Source organism: Papaver somniferum, unplaced genomic scaffold (genome assembly GCF_003573695.1).
Source record: "Papaver somniferum cultivar HN1 unplaced genomic scaffold, ASM357369v1 unplaced-scaffold_132, whole genome shotgun sequence".
Taxonomy (NCBI): Eukaryota; Viridiplantae; Streptophyta; class Magnoliopsida; order Ranunculales; family Papaveraceae; genus Papaver; species Papaver somniferum.
The window spans coordinates 17,527,447-17,549,521 of record NW_020622381.1 but is presented as its reverse complement, the minus strand read 5'-3'; the positions used below and the strand labels follow the sequence as shown (position 1 = coordinate 17,549,521).

The window sequence follows — 22,075 nt, the reverse complement described above, 5'->3', positions numbered from 1 at the left end:
GTCATTTGAACTAGTTATGGTGAAGATGCTTATGGTTGATATGAAGGTGCTCATATGGCTAAACATTTGGTTAACTACTGTTTAACCAACTAGGTGTACACGTTTAGGTACGGTTACACAAACCTAAATGAACGTGCATTTCATTTGTGTATAACAAGCTAAGAATCGATCTCACGATTGAAAGATATTAGCTTGAATCAAATCAGGTTTTCATCTAACGATAAATATTGACTGCTTTGTTACCAAAGTAGCATTGATTGCAAACCCTGATTTGAAGACTATATAGAGGAGAACTCTAGCAACTGGGAAACCTAATCCCCACACCTCATGTGTGATACTAGTTGTATAAGCTAGAGTCGATTCTCCTTTAACCTTAGGTTTCTACCGAGACCCTGTAGGTTAACGACTTGAAGACTTCATTGGGATTGTGAATCCAGACCCAACTATTTTCTCTGTAGTTGTGTGATATGATCTTGTTGTTTCTATCGTATTGAGTATAATTGTAAAATTGGATCGAGATTAATTTCTCCGATAGGCAAGATAGAAAAGTAGTCACAAACATCTTCGTCTCGTCGTTTGTGATTCCACAATATCTTGTTTCTCTAGTCGATTAAGATTATTGTGAGGTGATTGAGTTATCAAAAGACGGAACAAAACTCGTAGGTATTCTGTGGGAGACATATTTATCTATTCCTTTAGACTTTTCTGTGTGATACAGATTTGTTTATTAAAGTATTCGACTTTGGGTCGTAGCAACTCTTAGTTGTGGGTGAGACCAGCTAAGGGAATCAAGTGCGTAGTATTCTGTTGGGATCAGAGACGTAAGGAGCGGAATTGTACCTTGGATCAGTCTGAGATTGACTGGGGTTCAACTACAGTACAGACCGAAGTTAGTTTGTAGTAGGCTAGTGTCTGTAGCGGCTTAATACAGTGTGTGTTCAATCTGGACTAGGTACCGGGGTTTTTCTGCATTTGCGGTTTCCCCGTTCCTCCACCGATATTGTCCCCACTTACCCACTGCGGTTATCCGACAGTGTGGGGTTTTCAACGGGCATCGTTGCGGTCATCCGGCAGCAACTTCCCGGGAGGTCACCCATCCCAGGATTGCTCCCGCCCGAGAACGCTTAACTGCAGTGTTTTCTGCCAACTCTGGAGCCAATTGTGCTGAAAAGGCCTCGGTATTAGGAAAGGACGAACCATTACTTATATTCCATTCGGCCAACCACTGCCGAATATCGGGTATTACCATACCACCACCTTAAATTGGAACCGTCCTCGGCTCCGGAATATGTACAAGCCCATATCTCCAACGTTCCCTGCCCCTCATGAGAAGCACCTGGACCAACCCCGTGCAGCGTACGTTCTCACCCTCGGCAGGTGACCCGTCGTCGGCTCTGATACCACTTGTAATGACTCGTTCCTCCACCGATACTGTCCACACTTAGCCACTGTTGTTATCCGGAAGTGTGGGGTTTTCAACGGGCATCGCTGCGGTCATCCAGCAGCAACTTCCCGGGAGGTCACCCATCCCAGGATTTCTCCCGCCCGAGCACGCTTAACTGCAGAGTTTTCTGCCAACTCTGGAGCCAATTGTGCTGAAAAGGCCTCGGTGTTAGGAAATGACGAACCATTACTTATATTCCATTCGGCCAACCACTGCCGAATATCGGGGTATTACAAATTAATTGATACTTGAACATGGTCTTTGGTACCGTTCAAATTAATTTCTCTTGTATTCAATTAGACTCAATTTCTATTTTCTTGAGTAAGTACTGAATTGAGAAATTGAGACATAACTCCTTGATATACTTTTTATTAAGATTGAGTCTGACTGCTTAGTTGATTCTCTTAAAATGTATATTGGAGTTAGTCCATACAGATTGCTAAGCGAATTATTGGGTGAGGTTGTTAGACCCCCACTTTTTCAATAAGAGAAATAACTTGAACGGTACCAAAAACCAATGTTCAAGGATCAATCAATTTCAATCAACAACTAAAGGTTGGATTTACCAATTGATCGATTCAACGCACAACCTGTGATATTTCAATTATATAACAAAATATAATAACACAGATACCAGAATTTTGCTAACGAGGAAAACCGCAAATGCAGAAAACCCACGGGACCTAGTCCAGATTTGAACACCACACTGTATTAAGCCGCTACAGACACTTGCCTACTACAAAGCTAACTTCGGTATGGAATGTAGTTGAGCCCTAATCAATCTCACAAAGATCAAGGTACAATCGCGTTCCTTACGTCTCTGATCCCAGCAGGATACTACGCACTTGATTCCCTTAGCTGATCTCACCCACAACTAAGAGTTGCTACGACCCAAAGTCGAAGACTTGATAAACAAATCTGTATCACACAGAAAAGTCTATTGAATAGATAAATTTGTCTCCCACAGATATACCTACGAGTTTTTGTTCCGTCTTTGGATTAATCAAGGTGAACAGGAACCAATTGATAACCCGGACTTATATTCCCGAAGAACAGCCTATTATTATCAATCACCTCACAATAATCTTAATCGATTAACGAAACAAGATATTGTGGAATCACAAACGATGAGACGAAGATGTTTGTGACTACTTTTATATCTTGCCTATCGGAGATATAAATCTCAAGCCAATCTTACGATTGTACTCAATTACGATAGAAAACAGCAAGATCAGATCACGCAACTACAGAGAAAATAGTTGGGTCTGGCTTCACAATCCCAATGAAGTCTTCAGTCGTTAACCTACAGGGTTTCGTGAAAAACCTAAGGTTAAAGGACAATCGACTCTAGCTTATGCAACTAGTATCACACATGAGTTGCGGGGATTAGGTTTCCCAGTTGCTAGAGTTCTCCTTTATATATATTTCAAATCAGGGTTTGTAATCTAAGGTACCTTGGTAACAAAGATTCAATATTCACCGTCAGATGAAAACCTGATTAGATTCAAGCTAATATCTTTCAACCGTTAGATCGAACTTAGCTTGTTATACACAAATGAAATGCACCTTCATTTAGGTTTGAGTAACAGTACCTAAACGTGTACACTTAGTCGTTTCAACAACAGTTAACCAATGGTTAGCCATATGAGCACTTTCATATTAACCTTATTCATCTTCACCATAACTAGTTCAAATGACTCAAATGAAACTAGTTAGAGAGTTGCTCAATTGCTTAGATCTCATTGAAGTATACAAGACACAATTGAAGCAAAATCGATTTTGATTCACTCGAATCAATTCATGAACATTCATTATAACTACGGTTTGCAAAGATTGCATTCCTTGTTATATAAATGTTTTAGTTCATGAACAAACCGATTTTAGAAAGTAACCTGCTTAGGTATGCAAACGGGTACGCATACTTAAGTGACCGGATTGAGTTTTTTTTTTTACTTTCAAACTCCAGCAGAAATTCACGGACGTGAAACTTCCGCCAATATGCGTACGGGTACGCATACTTTAGGTTCCCGGTTTTATACTTTTGTAGGATCAGAATCTCGCAGCAATAATGCCTCAGCGAAGTTATTAACAACACAACACGACAATGTCGCAGAACAACTTCGGAAATGACATAATAAACGACATCATCCAAATCATGAGAAAAGTGTGACGATCCTGCGAAAATAAGGAAGTTTGCGAGAATGTCGCAAGTCATATCCGAAAATAAAGGGCAAATTAGTTGTCATCCACTATGTAATTCCCTATAAATAGCCGTCCAGTTATAAAGGAAAGGGAGAGATCTTTTCTGAGTGAGAAGCAAGTAAATAGGAGAGAGAAAATCTAGAGCAGTGGTTATTCTTGATTCTTTTATCTTTTCTTGTAAGATTGTTCAAAGATTCATCAATAAAATTAAGATTGTTAATCCAAAAATGAGTTGAATGTTAATGAAATCTTGTGAGGGGTGTGGTGTAGGATTTCCAGCAACTACATAATGGCGCTAGAAATAGGGAACGAAGATTGAATATCACCCTAGAAGAGGTTGAAGATTAATATTCTGATTTGTGGGAAATTAGAATAACTGGTGAAGAATTTTACGGAATCTCTTACAATTCATTAGTATTGAAGAAATAGCTAGAAGGAGGAATATATCCGAACAACCAACAACAGCTAGAAGAAGAAGTAAAAGACTTGCTGGAAGGGAGAGAAGTGAAACAGGAGAATCTACTAGAATAAAAAATGATGGAGAAAATCAAATTCCACAACCAGTTCAACAAACACCGGTACAAAATAGAACTATGGATTATGATAGAGTGAGCATACATACTTGGCGATCAAATTCAGCAGATGAAGAAGAAGAACGACAAACGAGAAATAATAGACAAATAAAGGGAGGACAAGAAATAGTTGAAGGAATAATTCGTGAAGAGGAGGAAATTGGACCAGTAGAGACGTTGAGACGAAGAATGCATGAAGAAAGAAGAGCTGAGACAGAAGAGCGTGCAAATCTAACAAGGAAAAATCACGAATTGAGGATGGAAAATATGAGACTACAAAGTAGAAGATCAAGAAGTACTACAAGATCGTATGCAAGATCGACTAGAGGAGAGATGAGGCGAAACTCATCCACAGTTAATGTTGGAAATAATATTCGAAAAGAAATACCAAATCCGAATGAAGAACATCGCGAAGTTAGAGAAATGACTGATGATCATTACGTTCCACAAAATGAAACTTTTGATGATAGGCAAAATGATAGAAATCAGGAGAATGGACAACGTCAGGGACGAAATAATCAAGATGGCGAAGGGAATCGAGAGGAAGGAAGGAGAATTTTACATGAGAGAGAAACTCAAAGAAATTAACAAACAATTGAAGAAGAAATTGAAAGACACTATGCTGAACAAGCACTTTTAACTTGCGAACGTGAAAAATTGAGAGCGAAAATGGAAGAACAAGTGCTTCAGGAGGCAATTTGCCAGAACAATCATGACAATCGAGAAAGAAGACGTACACAAAACCGGAATAACGGTAATCTCAATGAAGAGTATGATAGAGTACAGAGGAGGGCTGAAAGACAGTGAATGGAATTGATAAGAAATGAACAAAATCATGGAGGGGAAAATGAGAGACATCATCATATACGAATTCAAGATAGAGATGAGGAAGATAACCGCAGGAGAAGATGAGATGAGGATGATGAAGAAGAAGAAATGCAAAATTTCGCGAGAGAAGAAAGACATGAACGCAGAAGAAGGGAGGCGAAATTAAAAATACCAATGGATCAAAATTCAGGCGTCAATGAACAAATCTTAAAAGAATTGGAATAAATGAGAGGAATGCTAAATAATAGAGGAGAAGTAGGAAGAAGACAATTAAATGAAGTTATAGAAGAAGCTGCGAAAACTCCATTTACAAGAGAAGTACAACTAGGAGGAATACCTCTGAAATGCAATTTGCCCGCATTAACCAACATTTTTGATGGAACAACTTGTGCAATTCAACACATTAAAGCCTACGTGATGTGCATGTTGCAGTGGGAAAATCATGATGTCGTATTGTGCAAGTATTTTGCATCCAGTCTAACAGGAGAGGCGTTAAAATGGTTCGAGGGTCTACCAAAAAATACAATAACATCTTTCAATCACTTGTAGACCACATTCTTGGGGGAATATATAAGTAACAATTTTTCGCGACCTGGTATTGAAGATGTATTTGGATTAAAACAAAGGATTGGCGAAAGTTTGAAGCACCCAACTAAAAGGTGGAAAACTATGTGTAGTGAAATGGCTGGCCGTGTGGATGAGAGATATCTTATCCTATCATTTATCAATGCTATGTTCGCAACCAATCTATTGTATATCCAAATTTTCAGACTCAAGAATACAATCACAATGACTGAACTGCGAGAACTTCAGGAAGAGTATATTGCTCTACAGGAAAGGAAAAATGAAATGGAATCATACCCAGTTGCGAACACCAATTCACAAGCAGCGAATGCAAGATTATTACCTAAACTAATAAACACAGTGGCGAGCACTTCGCAAGTACAACAAGAAAAGGTTACATACAACAACAATCAACAGAAACTGGTGGCTATGGGAAGCCGAGATCAAGAGGAGTATGAAAGAGAAAGAAATTTCTACAATCGTGGTGGAAATAATAAGATTCAAAGACTTGATCAACCGGAAGAAACTTATGGAGGTCAAAGACAAAATTGTAATAGAGGACAAGGAGGTCACAAGGTAGTATGAGAAGAAATCAAGATGCCACCTCTGAATGCAAGTGTGGAGAAAATATGGGAAGCTATAATTTTGATGGAGAATATACTAACACCATGTAACATGGGAACGGAACCACCTCAAAGCCGCAAAAGTCATGAGTTCTGTTCTTATCATCATTTTCACGGACATACTACAAATGATTGCAGAAATATAAAGAGAATTATTCTGAGAATGATAGATCAAGGAAAACTAAACCACTTTCTGGTCGGACACCCACAATCTCAACCATTACTACCACCACCACCAGAGCATCACAGAGTAAACACGGTGAAAGAGAAGGAAACGTTCTTCGTAGAAGTTGGTGCAAAAGCAAGGAATCTATTCTGTCACTCTATCATACATTCATACAAGACAATTGAAGATTTTCATGACAATGTTTTGAGTAGAGTGTTCGCAAGAGACAGTGATGGAAGAGAAATTATGAACATTGCGAAAATCTCGCCACTAGAGGAATGGCAGAAGCAGATTATTTCTTTTACCGCAGAAGAAGTCCCCGAAGGTGGAGAGGTACATGACAATCCATTGGTGGTAAAATTAGAAATTAATCCAAAACAGAAAGAAGATAAAGATGATGAAGCTGAAGACTCATGGGCAATTAATAGGATTCTAATCGATACCGGAAGCTATGTGAACATCTTATTCTATCATACTTATAAAACCGTGGGAGGGAGAGATGATGACCTTATACCATCAACATATAAGATATATGGTTTTAATGGTACTGCCAACAAGCCTAAAGGGGAGATTACTATGCGAATTCCACTGAAGGGAATATCTTCTGAAATGGTGTTCTGTGTTGTTGACGTAAAGTCACCCTACAATGCATTAATTGGTCGACCTTGGCTACATGGGATTCTAGGTGTAGCTTCAAGTTTCCACCAATGCATCAAATTCCCTCACCCCAGCGGTGTAGGAATCATAAAAGGAGATTGGGTTGAGGGAAAGAAATGTTACGAAACTGAGGTAGAATCCTGCGAAGGAAGAGCAAACAAGAAGGAAAGTTGGCGACCCAAAATCAAAGAGACACAAAGAAGTGAGAGATTTATGGTGAATGCAATCGAACGAAAAGAAAAAGAAATGTTGCGAAACTAATGCTAGTTCAGAATAAGAAATGGTGAACATACCACTACCAAGGAAGCAGTAGCAGAAAATAACAAAGAAGCAGGGAATGGCAAAAGTAATAAAAAAAGAAGTGTATGAATGATTAATTTGTTGCGACATTCTCGCAACAAATAAAATTCTCAAAAGTACATTTTACTGAATGATAAAAAAGAGATTGATAAGTGCAAATACGATGTGATGATGTGCGAGAATCTCGCAGAGATAATGAATTCTACAAAACACAACCAGAGAACAATGACAAAAGAGAAAGGGGCGAAACTTTTATGGCGTACACCCTAGTTCGCGAATATAATTTCGCAAGAGGAAAATGTAAGACCTAAAGTACGTCATATAAGGGGGTACCTGTTTCATGGCTCAGGGAAAGGCTACACCGCCCCCGGAACCTGAGTCATGGAGATTTGGGGTCAATAAAGCCTATCCGGGAGAGGCATCTTGGATTCTCAACTTAAGCATATGACATAGGTTGGGCGACTAAGGTAATAAGGACTCTCCCAAGGAGTGCATAATATGATCAAGGCGCCAAGGTACACAGTTGAGTCAAGAGTGCCAGGGGCGTCTGGAGCGTACCTTGCCATTCTTGACAATTCTTGGCTTATACTGCACTCGGCCCGAAGAAAACCCCACTTAGGGTGCAGTCTCGTAACTATAAGCCCTACAGGTAAAAGGGATAAGAGTCTGCGAAAACAACTGGTTATTGTTAAGACTGGATGGGAGGATCCAACCTTGTATGGTAGAGGTATGCCTCCTTGAAGGAGCAACCAGGGGGAGATAAGGGCGGCACCCTCCATTAGGGAGCTGATAAGTGTCTTAAGACGCAAATGTCATGAGGCTTTTTACTCGCAAGGGTATTAAAGCTTGTCATATTTGTGCGACAATCCTGAAGAGGCAATAATACAAAAGAGAAAGATAAGACGAGATCAATGGGTTTTCGCATGAAAGTGCGAAGACGTCCTGTGATTTCGTCGCAAGACGACAATATCATGGGACTTTATTTTCGCAAGAATATTTAGGCCTGTCATAATGTCGCAAAAATCCTGAAAAGGCAATAATACAAAAGAAAAAGTTAAGACAAGATCAATGGGTTCTTGCATGAAAATGCAAGGACGTCCTGCGATTTTATCGCAATGACAAGAGATGGCATAATAAGACCTTTAACTAGGAAGGCAAAATAAGACCATACAGGAATGGGATTTTGAAAAGAAACAAAATTCACTTCACATATGATTGTGAAATTATACATAAACAGAAATTTTGAGTCACAATAATGAAGAATTAAAAAGACGAAAGCATACCAAACTATTGAGGGAATTTAGGAAGCTAGGAGTCACTGATCTGGAGACTCCATGAAGAGAACTATCACCATCCAACAAAGGAGTATCGCAAATAGTTGCGAGATCTTTGCATATACTGGCGAGGCAATTATCTCACATCCCTTGCCAAGAATCATAGAAGATACCAGATAACTGTGACATAGAGGATTCAGGTGGAGAATCTTTATTCGCAGCAGAGTCGTCATCATCATCTTTATTGTCTTCATCATCTTCAGAACCATCAGGGAAATGAACATATGAAGGAGGAGGATAATTCCCTCTCTTTCTTTTCTTTGAAGAGGATGCAGATGATTTTCCTTTGCGAATAATATCTTTACCCTTATCACCAGCCGTCGCAGCCTTGGTGGATTCTTCTACTTCAACGATAACCTTCACACACAAATGAAGATAAGAAACAGAGGCAACAATATATTGTTTAAAATCATAAAAGAATATTTCTTACCTCATCTGTGTATGAGCGAAGAGCTAACAAGGTATTGGCTTTACCAGTCCTGCGGTAGCTATCTTTCAGTTTCTGGATCTATAGAATGTCGCAAGAATCAGCGAAAAAAAGAGTAAATATAAATAAAGAAACATAAAGTGGGCGAAATTAGAAGAAATATACCTCTTTCACTTTATCAGGCCAAGAGAATACCCAGGGTCGATAAGCGGTGAGATTCGCAGGAATGACATTAGAACCAGCAATATAGGGTCCTTTCAGCATCAAGGAGAAGACACACCATTTATCATCTTTGGATTGGCGAGGGGTTTTATTTATTCCAGAGTGTCAATCAATGTCATGCATGAGCATTTTATCTTCAGCAATAACATCCTTCCTTTTCAAGCGAACACCCCAGCGAGTATTCTCCTTCTTCATAGATATTAGTTCATAATTTTCGAAGAAATTCGCTATTGTGTACTTCTCAGCGACTATCCCCAAGTCTGCGAATTTAGGATCCCTAATCTCTTTAGGATAAAGAGATCCTTTACCAGCACCGCGATTAGCAAACTCCAATATCAGACGGATGCAATCCCCACTTAATTGGAAGATAGCTCGCGAAAATCCCGAGTGAGCGAGAATTTCATAGAACAGAGAAATATCTGGGTCATAAAGAGGAATGGGGAGACCTGCGAGAATTTGACCCAGCGAAACTATGATTGATTGATCATCACAATGTTGATCAGAGAAAAGTTTGACAGAAAGAATTGACTTGGCACTTTCACCAGGAATGGTAGAAAGTGTGAAACCTTTCTCGGCAAGATCTTTTTGAACATCCTTTAAGGTTTTCTCATGTTTTTGACCACTTGGAGGCATATATAAATATAGAGTATGGGAATGGACGAAGAATTAAGAATATTGAAGAAGGAAGATAGAAGAAAAATTACAGCAGAGGAATTTACGGAGAAAATGATGAAGTTGCAGAGAAGATGAAGAAGAGAGTAACAAAGAAGAAAATGGAGAGTAAGAAGAGTATATATAGAGGAGATTTTCGAGAAGATAAACACAATTAATGCGAAAAGATGTGAGCGGTTGAAAAGATGAGATTTTTGAGAAGATAAACACAATTAATGCGAAAATACGTGAGCGGTTAAAAAGCAGCAGTTACAGAAGACGTGTCAAGAAACAAATGGGAGAAAGGATACGTGTGATAAATGCAGAATATGAAGTGATGGATATCTACGGCATTTCTCACATCATACTCTACTTTCAAGGATCAATCAATTTCAATCAACAACAAAAGGTTGGATTTACCAATTGATCGATTCAACGCACAACCTGTGATTTTTCAATTATGTAAAAAAATATAATGTGGAAAAGAAATAACACAGACACTAGAATTTTGTTAACGAGGAAAACCGAAAATGCAGAAAAACCCCGTTACCTAGTCCAGATTTGAACACCACACTGTATTAAGCCACTACAGACACTAACCTACTACAAAGCTAACTTCGGTCTGGAATGTAGTTTAGCCCTAATAAATCTCACATTGATCAAGGTACAGTCGTGTTTCATACGTCTTTGATCCCAGCAGGATAGTACACACTTGATTCCCTTAGCTGATCTCACCCACAACTAAGAGTTGCTACGACCCAAAGTCGAAGACTTGATAAACAAATCTGTATCACAAAGAAAAGTATATTGAATAGATAAATATGTCTCCCACAGATATACCTGCGAGTTTTGTTCCTTCTTTTGATAAATCAAGGTGAACAGGAACCAATTGATAACCCGGGCTTATATTCCCGAAGAACAACCTAGTATTATCAATCACCTCACAATAATCTTAATCGATTAACGAAACACGATATTGTGGAATCACAAACGATGAGACGAAGATGTTTGTGACTACTTTTCTATCTTGCCTATCAGAGATATGAATCTCAAGCCAATCTTACGATTGTACTCAATCACGATAAAAAAACAGCAAGATCGGATCACACAACTACAGAGAAAATAGTTGGGTCTGGCTTCACAATCCCAATGAAGTCTTCAAGTCGTTAACCTACAGGGTTTCATGAAAAACCTAAGGTTAAAGGAGAATCGACTCTAGCTTATGTAACTAGTATCACACAGGAGGTGCGGGGATTAGGTTTACCAGTTGCTAGAATTCTCCTTTATATAGATTTCAAATCAGGGTTTGCAATCTAAGTTACCTTGGTAACAAAGCATTCAATATTCACCATTACATGAAAACCTGATTAGATTCAAGCTAATATCTTTCAACCGTTAGATAGAACTTAGCTTGTTATACACAAATGAAATGCACCTTCATTTAGGTTTGAGTAGCCGTACCTAAACGTGTACACTTAGTCGGTTCAACAATAGTGAACCAATGGTTAGCCATATGAGCACTTCCATATTAACATTATTCATCTTCACCATAACTAGTTCAAATGACTCAAATGAAACTAGTTAGAGATTTATTCAATTGATTAGATCTTATAGAAGTATACAAGACACAATTGAAGCAAAATCGATTTTGATTCACTCGAATCAATTCATGAACATTATAGCCACGGTTTGCAAAGATTGCATTCCTTATTATATAAATGGTTTAGTTCATGAACAAACCGATTTTAGGTATGCAAACGGGTAGGCATACTTAAGTGACCGAATTGAGTTTGTTTTTACTTCCAAACTCCAGAAGAAATTCTCGGACGTGAAACTTCCGCCAGTATGCGTACGGGTACGCATACTTACCCGGATTTCCAACAACCGCCGGTACGCGTACGAGTGCGCATACTTTAGGTTCCCGGTTTTGGACTTTTACACAAATATGAGAATACACTATGTTTATATCCAAACATGGTTACTTGTTCTAAACTCTCATTTCAATCATTGAAACTTTCTTAGAGGATGTTAAAATAGTTGTTATCTAGAAACTATTTTCATCAAAGCGATTTTCGAGTTATTGAAATAATCAACATGACTTTCGTCACGAGTAGAGATGAACTTGGCCAAAGCGAAAGCTTACCAACACATATTTCGAGAAATAGATGAGTGAGATAAACTCAGCTCGAAATAGCAAATGTGTATAATCGAAGTCTATATAGCAATACGAATTTTGTCTCAAATAGGAGATAGAGTAGATAGACTTTTGAGTGATAGATAAGTTCAAGTCTCCACATCCCTTTGTTGATGTAGTTCCACAAGTTCCCTTGAGTAGTTTTTCGTCTTCATTCGATAAACGCCGTGGAGTCTAAAGCTCAACTACACTTACTATCCTAATCCGAGACTTATCTATAAGTAGACTAGGAATCAAGACTTATATTTTTGGCAACTAAACTTGACAAACAAGCTTGAGATACCAATGCTTGCGAGTTCGACCGAGCAATGCTCTAACAATCTCCCCCTTTATCAATTTTAGTGACAAAACTATCAACACATATGGAATACAAAATAAATAAACTTTGTAGCTTTTCATCCAAATGCTTGATCTCCCTGGTTCTTCAACATTACTCGAAATCTTCGTCACTTCTAAGTACTCCAATGATTCTAAATGTGTTCAACTCAGCATCATCGTTGTTGAAGATCCGTAGCCATAACAATGAGAAAACAATAGCTCCCAATCATTGTTATACAATGTCATATTAAACAACATCAAAGTTCAATTGTATCACAACTTTGACAACAATATTATAATGATATGTATCACTCACCCTTAGTCAATACTTCATCACACATGAAAACCACTCCCCCTTACATAATGATCCGAAAACCATATGTATTTGTAGTGTGAACTACACATTAATTCTCCCCCTTTTTGCCAATATAATTGGCAAAGGTACGAAAATTAGTAGGATCCTAATGAAATTTCCATAGAGACACTTCATGACCAAAAGAAAAGCACATATCAACTTTTTTAGATGCAATCATATAGCCGAAACTAAAAAACAAGAATGTTTTTGATATTAATGGATCATGGCATCAAGCATATAATAATATAATCATAAAGCTTGCTCAAGTTTATAGACATACCTTTTAGAAGAATCCAATCATGAATCCTACGGCTTTATCAAATATTTAGCATTTTACCCAACAAAATATGTCCCCCCTAGTTCTTGTGCCTTCCCCACAATATTTTATACTACGGTCTTTCTTGGTGAGGATGCACTTTCAACACAATCAATTCATGTTGAGGTGAACATCATTTACTTCACCATAGGTAGTTGAACATGATCTCCAGGAATTGTAAAACTTCCTTGAAACTTTTAACGGCTTTTATACACCTCATTAAGATGTTGTCCCTTGTCGCGCTCTTTTATGGGAGATCCTTCTTAATGACACTTATTGCTTTATTGATCTTCTTTGGGACCCATTTCTGAGTAACTTTAGGAGAAACGTGTTTATTTTCTCCACAATATTGTTAAACCTCCTTGGGGAAATACTAGAAGAACTGATATTATGCAAATCAGTTTTTCTCCAATTCGGACCATCAAATCTTTTTTATCTTAACAGAATCATATCTGGCTTTATCTCTTTTAAGAAATATGCAATTTCTTTGCAAGTGACCTGGTTTTCCACAATAAATGCAATTTTTTGTAGAATAAAAAAAGTGATATTTATTGTTACCTAGATGTGTATGTGCTTTCTTTGAAGCTTGATGGAATTTCCTCTTTCCGTCATCTGCAGGTGGTGGAAATACTTCACTTTTGTCGCCAGTGGAAGCTTTTGGGTGAGAAAAATCTTTAGCTTTGACAAATTTCACTTCTTTGCAAATGCTGGGAGCATTTATTCCTTCATATCCCAATACCCGCATATCACGATGATTTCTACATGCTCCCACTATCGGGGTTAATTTATCCAAGCTATTATTGCTAGTCAAGCTTTCTTTTAAGCGTGTATTTTCTTCTTTCAACCTTTTGATCCTTTCAAGCGAAATAACTTGATCATTCTTTGATGATTGAAATTGAACTTTAAGATCTTTTAGTTCTGAATAAAATAACAAGTTCATCTCAATGTTCTCCAAATTTTCTAGCTTTGCTTGAAGAATACTTTCCAGTTCATGACCTTCAATAATTTCTTCTTTAAGATTACGTATTTATTTGAGATAATCCCTTGCACAACAAGAATCAAGTTGGATCCGCAAGTCTTTAGTCTCACTAAGAAGTCTGTTGCATTTGAATTTCTCACAGAATAAGATGTTTTCAGTTTCAGAGAGTTTCTGATGACATTCTTTTAGAAGTTTATTAGCAATTGGATCTTCATGGTACACTTTTTCGTCAGAATCAATATCCGAAAAATATTTTCCAGTAGTTAATGCAAACTCACATGTGTACTCTGGATAATCGTCAGATATATCATTAAGAGTTATCTGAGTATCAACTTTTACTAGTTGTCTACGGTCTCTGCTAGGGCATACAGAAGACAAGTTCCCAAAACCACGAGAATTGAAGCATTGAACAACATCATCAAGAGATGTTGTATCTTTAGTAAATATCTTTTTCTTGTTTCTTAAGATTTTTCTAAATTGTCGTGGAGTATTATCCTTAGTATCTGGCGAACGTATTTATCCTTAGAGGATTCAGTATTGTTTGCAGCTTTAAGAGAAATCACCTCTTTTTCAGACCGGTGTTCATTATCAAAGACCTTTAACTTTCCAATGAGGATGTTTCTGGAAAGTGTTGAAAGATTGTTTGCTTCTCAATAACATGTCTCTTAAACTCATATGTTGATGATAGAGATCTGAGAACTTTGCACACAATAACTTTCTCCGGAATAGTTCTTTCTAACGAATGTAAGGAGTTAACTATCTGAGAGAGTCTTTGGTTAAATTCATCAAAGGTTTCATCATCAGACATGCGAAATTTTTCCCAGTCATATGCTAGGTTTTGAAGCCTTGCTTCTTTCTCTGCGATATCCCCTTAGAATACGGTCTGCAAGATATGCCAAGCTTCTTTTGAAGTTTCACATGTAGTCACATGATGTTAAAGATCTTGGTTTATGGCATGTATATCATTCAATCTACCGAAATTACGTTGTGCAACACTGATTCCAGTTTCATTATATGTAGCTATGTCCTTAGCAGTAGTATTATCGCCTTCACGAACCGTTGGAGGAACATACCATTTTACAACAAGTATCCATGTCTGAAAGTCACGGGCTTGTAAGAAGGAGTGCATAACTACTTTCCACCATAAGTAATTAGTGCCATTAAATCTTGGTGGACGTAAATTGAACTTGGTTGATACAAGTTTATATTCGTGTTTATAGGTTCGAAACACCACAAACATAGACTTATTAGGTCTTTACTGTGTTTGAGTGCACTGACACCAATTAAAAATGAGAGGGTAATTAGTACACCACCAACGTTTTCGTTTGTGAACTAATATAGACAATCCTTGTATAATATATACGTTCGATTACGAAACTGTACTTGAGATTTTTTAACAAAGTAAACCTAGTATATACACAAACTATTCACGTACCAAATTCCAACAAGAGTGAGTCTTGTAATCTATATTTCAAGATAAGAATTCAACTAGAAGAGTCTTGTAGGTTCTTACAGTTAATACTATTCAGGTTTAGATACGCACAACCTGTGATATTTCAATTATAATGATAAAACAATATAATCCGGAAAAGAAATAACACAGAAACCAGAGATTTTTGTTAACAATTAAAACTACAATCTTGTTAAAAAAAAAAACGGGACCTAGTACAAATTGAACATACACTGATTATAAGTTGTTACCCCGATTAACTACCACCAATTCGGAAAAGATGTAACACCTGCTTCAGTCGTATTTGCATACATGTAGAACTCCTAGCAGAACACCAATTCTCTTTAGGAATTCTTCCCGTAAATCTTCTAGCAGAACAACAATTCTCTTTAGAAGACAAACATAAAAATCCTCTTGCAGAACGTTAATTCTCTTTATAAGATACTCCTCAACAATTAGGTTACCGAACCGTAAACCCTAATTGAAAAATATAGAGATATCTTGATCTATCAAATCTAAGGTTTATGAAAGACACATAGAAACAGGTTCCGTAACTATCAAAGAAGATAGCTTCCCATAGCTTTACGATCCCCAAGTAAAATATTTTGATATCTCACTCTTTTTCGTGAAGAACAAATACATGGAACTCACACACAATTTTTCAAGGGATAGGTAGGTTGTATGGTTATATGAAACCCTTATTTATAGTGAATGATCAAGGCTAGGTTGGTTGGAAACATAGTTATCTTGTCTAAGAAAGGAAACACCCAAATACTTGACCAAAAAAGGATTTTATTCACGGATTCGGTTCGCGAGCTATTGCCAAAAGTTCGTGTACAATTTCCTATTCACGAAGTCAACCTTAGCCACACTTATAAGTGTTGCTTTAATAAATCACTTATAACTTCTTCGTTATAACTCGGAATTGAGTAATTCTTGGCCCGTTGCATACATATTCTTATTCACTACAACACGAGGACCTTTCTAGTTATAAAGGTCATTCCCAAAAAAGTCATGGGCTCAAACATCCTCGAGTGTATATATAAATATATGTTTACTGTCATACGGTTTGTTCCATATAGTTAGCACTAGTTTCGATAGATAGAGAGGTAGAATAAATAAGAGAATAAAGAGTTTGTTATTAACCATTAAATAAGTTCTCCAAGATGTCTTCATGTAGTCTTCAATCTCCATTCTTCAACGATATCATTGTTTCCATATATACTCTACATGTTAAACCAAGTCTAGTCCGAAACTGACTTTAGTGACTAAATTAAGAAAGCATTTTGTCATCTAAATTTAACAACTAACTTGACATACCAATGCTAGTGGGTTTAACCGAGCATTGCTCTAACATCTGGCGCTTGCAATGGCCTTGGCTGTTGCTGACATGGACAGAGTTGTTGGCACAGACGTGGATGTTGGCTGGCACTGGCTAATTTGGCCTCGTATTGGCGATAACAGGTTGGATTGATGTTGGCGCTATCAAGTTGGAATGATGTTGGTGCTGGAACTTACCAGTGTCGTTACCATGACCTACTTAGAGTTTCTTATTGCATGAGATCTGATGTTGCATCATGCTTAGCCAAGACTATATTATATTTAGAACATGTTCAAGGAATTCAGCCGTGGAACTTATGTGACTCGAAGTAATGTTCAATACAAGTCTTCACTTAGATAATTTGTATCTAAATAGTATTTTCCTCCAGGAATGGCATAGAAGCTCATTCTGAGTATTTATAATTTCTATCATCAACGTGTTCTACTTAATTCATGATAGTCTGCATGGATGTACATAAAATAACGAGAGTTTAACTGAGTGAAGCTCTGAATCCTTGCAGGCGTTTACATATATAAGAGAGCTACAAGGTTAATATAGAATTTACATCCTTGTTGAAAAACTACCATCAACAAGGAGAATAATTATTCTCGTCTTATATAGAATATATATACTACTAAATCTAACAACTTAATTAAGTTTAAAGTTGTTAACTAATACATGATGCAGTAGAAAATATTAACCAGAAGTGAAAACATAACAAACAACTATTCAAAGACGATTAATAATGCTCAAATCTAATATCGAGAGAGCTTCATATATATTAAAACCGTAAAAGATATGAGGTGTAATTCTTATCTTTGGTTTATTCTCTAACTAAACTTTGCAGAAATATGATACAATAAGCGTTGAATATTGATTTATCTGAAGCATCGTAATCACTCTTCGAATGTTGAATGGATGCATTAAGATATGGTTTTGTATGAGAAAACCATTCTTGACACTGTGTAATGGTTCTATTTGCAGCAATATCATCTTTATATATAAAGTCTATTGCAAAAATATTTTAAAATATCATCTTTATAAATATTATGCACTAGTATAACAACCATTGAGTAGATCAATTATTTATTCTAAATACTTTAACTCGGGTATTCTCATAAGTTGTTATAAACTACGGATTTTTAATAACAAGGTGCTTAACAAACACATGCAAACCATATAAGAAACTAAAGAACGAAGAATTAAAGAGTGTTGAAGATTCAACAAATCAAGATGCATGGTGGAGTTGAAAGTTTTTATTTTTTTAATCTACATGTAATTGATAATTTTGTCACTAAATTGACAAAGGGAAATATTTTCAGAGCATCGATTGGTCAAACTCTCAAGTTTTGGTATGTCAAGCTTGTTGTCAATTTTAGTTGATCAAAACTATGTCTTGATTTATAGTCTATTAAAGTCAGTCTCGATCTAGGAATAGAGCATGGTAATTGAACATCAGATGTAGTTGTATATTTTCTGACTACTACACCCAAGTGAAATTAAAGACTAAAAACTACTAAAACATACAAGATTCAATATGAACAAGATGTAAAGAGCATGAAATGTAAAGATTGACACAAGCATATAACGTGGTTCGGCCATGAAGACCTACGTCCACGGGAAAGAAGATGTTTTCTTATTGATTATGAGGTCTTACCTTTGAAAGTGTTACAAATCTCTTCTAGATTTCTCACTTTCTCTCTATCTAAATCTCTCTCAGGAATTCTCTGTAGAAAGGCCATCTAGGATTACATAAGTTTTCCATCTCCTTGTACATGGAATGGTATTTATACATAAAATAAACTCGTGGTGGCTTGATCATCCGAGTTTGATCAGCTGTCCTCCATCGTCCTGGTTTCCTCGGACTGGTTCTATACCGCCCCTCGTGATGGCTTGTTTGGTTCTCCCTCCGAGTTATCTCGCTCTTCTTTGGATCGTGCTGACCTTCTGTGGAGAACCTCGTGCTCTATCGCCTCGGGGTCGTTAGTATAGATCGTCCGAGCCTTCCGTCACGATGTAGAACTACCCATGTCTTGTTCTTATCCTTCATTAAATGCGGTCTTTCTTTTTAGACTTGACCGTCTAAGCAGATTAGACCTTTCCTTACACACGTCATTTATGTGACGCTTGTGCAGTTGCCTCGACTGAGACAAACTCTCCTTTTTAGAGGATGATTTGATGCTCCTATCTTATCATCCTATCATGTATTCATCCCTTGAGATGTTGACACGTGGCCGTCGGGTATTTTACCCACACATTTTGCTCCTTTTCTTTGCAACTTGCCGAGGGCATGATGGGAAGAAAACTATGTAACCGTCCCACTTTTCTCGCCACGTGTATATTCGTTGGATAACTCTAAGATTCCTGTCGGTTTTCTTAGGTTCTCCGGGGGTAAGATATCTTTCTTTTTGTACTCTTCCTCCATGATTCTTATCGTCTAGTTTGTCGTGCCTTTGACCTTCTTGGGTTCAAAGAAACCGGTTGGTTTTTCAAGGATTTCCCCCTCTATTTAAGAAGGGTTCTTTTGTGATGTGGTTATGGGCTTCATTTTGCTCCCTTCTTTCCTTCAGGTCGTTTTTATAGAAGGCTCCACTGTATGTGGGCCCTTTTCCTCCTCGTCCCCCGTGGTGACTAGGTGTTTGTTCATGTTTTCTTCATCATGATGGTATGTCCTCTCATTTATGTGTTACTTCGGGTTTTTTTGCTCCTGATTCTAGATCATCATCAACGTCTTCTCGGAAAGACCTATCTTTTCGCATATCGTATTTAGCCTCATCTGCTCATCTAGTGACTGAACTTCCTGTTATGGGATTTCGTATTTATCAATGTTTTTCCTTTTACCGTCAAGCTTGGAAACACTTTATGTATTGTGTTTCTTCTTACGATTAGCCTTGGGAACACTTTATGTTGTGCGTGTGTTTGCACGTTTTGGCTTAGAAACATTTGCTGCTGGAGGTGCTGGGGTATAAAATACTGTTTTTGTTTTCAAACGTATTTGATGTTCCATGGGCGTTCAAGTTATTCGCCATCAGATTTGAGCAATCTGTATGCTCCATTTCCTACCTTAGCAAGGACTGTTAGTGGGCCTTCCCATATGGGTGCAAATTTGCCTGACTCGCGCTGGTAGGGTGGAATCTCGTGCCAAACATTATCGCCTGGGATGAATTGTCTCTGATGAACACGTTTGTTGTATTCCCGAGCCAATCTTCTGTGATAATTTTCTATCGTTTGGAGAGAAATTTCTCTGTTTTCTTCCAGATCATCCAATTTGGAGAGTATCATGTCCGAGGTCAGGTTTTTCTCCCATGCCCCGGTCTTTGTTATGGGGAGCATTGCTTCTGTTGGTATGATTGCCTCTGTGCCATATGTGAGGGCGAAGGGAGACATCCCTGTTGCTTCCCTCCTGGTGGTTCGATAAGCCCACAAGACATTGTGCAATTGTTCACACCAACTAGCTCTGTATCCGTCAAGTTTCTTCTTGAGCATGTCGGCGATGGTTTTGTTTGTTGCCTCCACCTGGCCATTGCTTTCACGGTAGATGGGTGTAGATTTATTTTTTCTGATCTTGAAACACTTGAAGAGAAAATCAATGTTTTTCCCACGGAGTTGGGCCCCATTGTCGAATATAATGGCGTCTGGGATACCGAAGCGGAATATGATATGCTCGATAGGAATTTAAAGACATCATGGTCTCTGATGTGTCTTAGAGCCGAGGCTTCCACCCATTTAGTAAAGTAGTCTGTGGCCACGATTAAATATTTTTTTTTTCCGGTACCGGCTCTCAGGGGTCCAACAATGTCAACTCCCCACTTGGCGAATGGCCAAGGGCTTAGAACAGACTTTAAGTCCATTGAAGGTGCATGTCTTCTCTTGCCAAATTTTTGGCATTCTATGCAAGTTTTTGCTATTTGCTTTGAGTCCTCGTTCATGCGAGGCCAAAAATATCCCTGTAGTCTCTCTTTGTGAGCGAGGGATCGTCCTCCACTATGCTTTCCTGCGTAACCGTAGTGTATTTCTTTCAATATGCTTTGACCCTCTGCGAATGAGAGACATATGAGGAGAGGTCCTAGGTAGGATTGTTTGTATAGAACACCATCTCGGAGTTGGTAATTCCCAGACCTTGATATTATCTTGTGCGCAATTAGTTGGTCGCTTGGGAGATGCCCATTGGCTAAGTATTTTATGATTGGTGTCCTCCAGTCATCCTCGGGTAGGCTTTCCTCCTGAGCTACTGAGTCTACAACAAGGATGTCCATGTTTCCCTCAATGGGAATGGATGGGAGTAGGACTCTCTCGATCCTGAAGTTAATAGCCTCGGGATATATCTTCATGGAAGCTATGAATGCTAAGGCATAGGCGTACCTGTTGTTGATTCTGTTTAAGTGGAGGAATGTGATGTTTTGTATCTGTTCAATGTAATGCTTGACGAGTTGGAGATATCGTTGCAAACATGGATCCGAAGCCTGATACGTTCCATCTATCTGTCGGACCACGAGTTGCGAGTCACTTGTGAGTCGTACGTCAGTGATTCCTAGCGCAATTATAACTCGGAGAGCGTGTATAACTGCCTCGTACTCGGTTATATTATTAGTGGTGGTGAATTTGAGCCTCACGTTGTAGACGATTCGTCGACCTGTCGGGGTTGTAATCACCATTCCGATTCCAGATCCTTCCGAGTTGCATGACCCATCGACGAAGACCTCCCATCGGTTTGGGTCTTCGGAGCGAAGCAATTCGGGTGGGTCCTCTAGTTCGCCTGCCATTCCCGGGATTTCCTCGATCTCATCGGTGTCGTCTAGCGGGAAATCGGCTAGGAAATATGCCACCACTTGGGTCTTAATTGCCGTCTGGGCTTGGTATTTCATGCCAAATTGCTTGATTTGGGATCCCCATTTAGAGATCCTGCCTGCTCTGTCAGCATAGTCGAGTACAGACTCTATGGGGGCTTTCGTGATGACTGTCACGGTGTGTGTGTGAAAATAAGTGCGCAACTTCTGTGTTGCGTAGACCAGAGATAACACTACCTTCTCGATCTTGGAATAGTTTTTCTCAGCTGACGTCAGAGTTTTGCTGATGAAGTAAATTGGTTGCTCTACTTCTTTGTCTATGCGAGTGAGCACTGCACTTATCGAAGTATTGGTCGCCGACAGGT

General features: G+C 38.2%; 1 protein-coding gene across 1 annotated transcript; it reads right to left on the bottom strand.

The window, feature by feature from the left end:
* Positions 1-19,941: 19,941 nt before the first annotated feature.
* Positions 19,942-21,686, bottom strand: LOC113332874. Its single transcript, XM_026579373.1, has 2 exons — positions 20,699-21,686; positions 19,942-20,558 (listed from the first exon to the last, which is right to left on the bottom strand). Exons 1-2 carry the CDS (start codon positions 21,684-21,686, stop codon positions 19,942-19,944), a joined length of 1,605 nt encoding a protein of 534 aa, XP_026435158.1.
* Positions 21,687-22,075: the final 389 nt, after the last annotated feature.

What these genes read in the sequence shown, in the direction of transcription:
- LOC113332874 (XM_026579373.1), bottom strand. Translation starts at nt 21,686, where the DNA reads ATGGCAGGCGAACTAGAGGACCCACCCGAATTGCTTCGCTCCGAAGAC. An exon ending in TGTTGGACCCCTGAGAGCCG is followed by an intron (nt 20,559 to 20,698) that starts GTACCGGAAAAA and finishes TCGGTATCCCAG; the next exon opens with ACGCCATTATATTCGACAAT.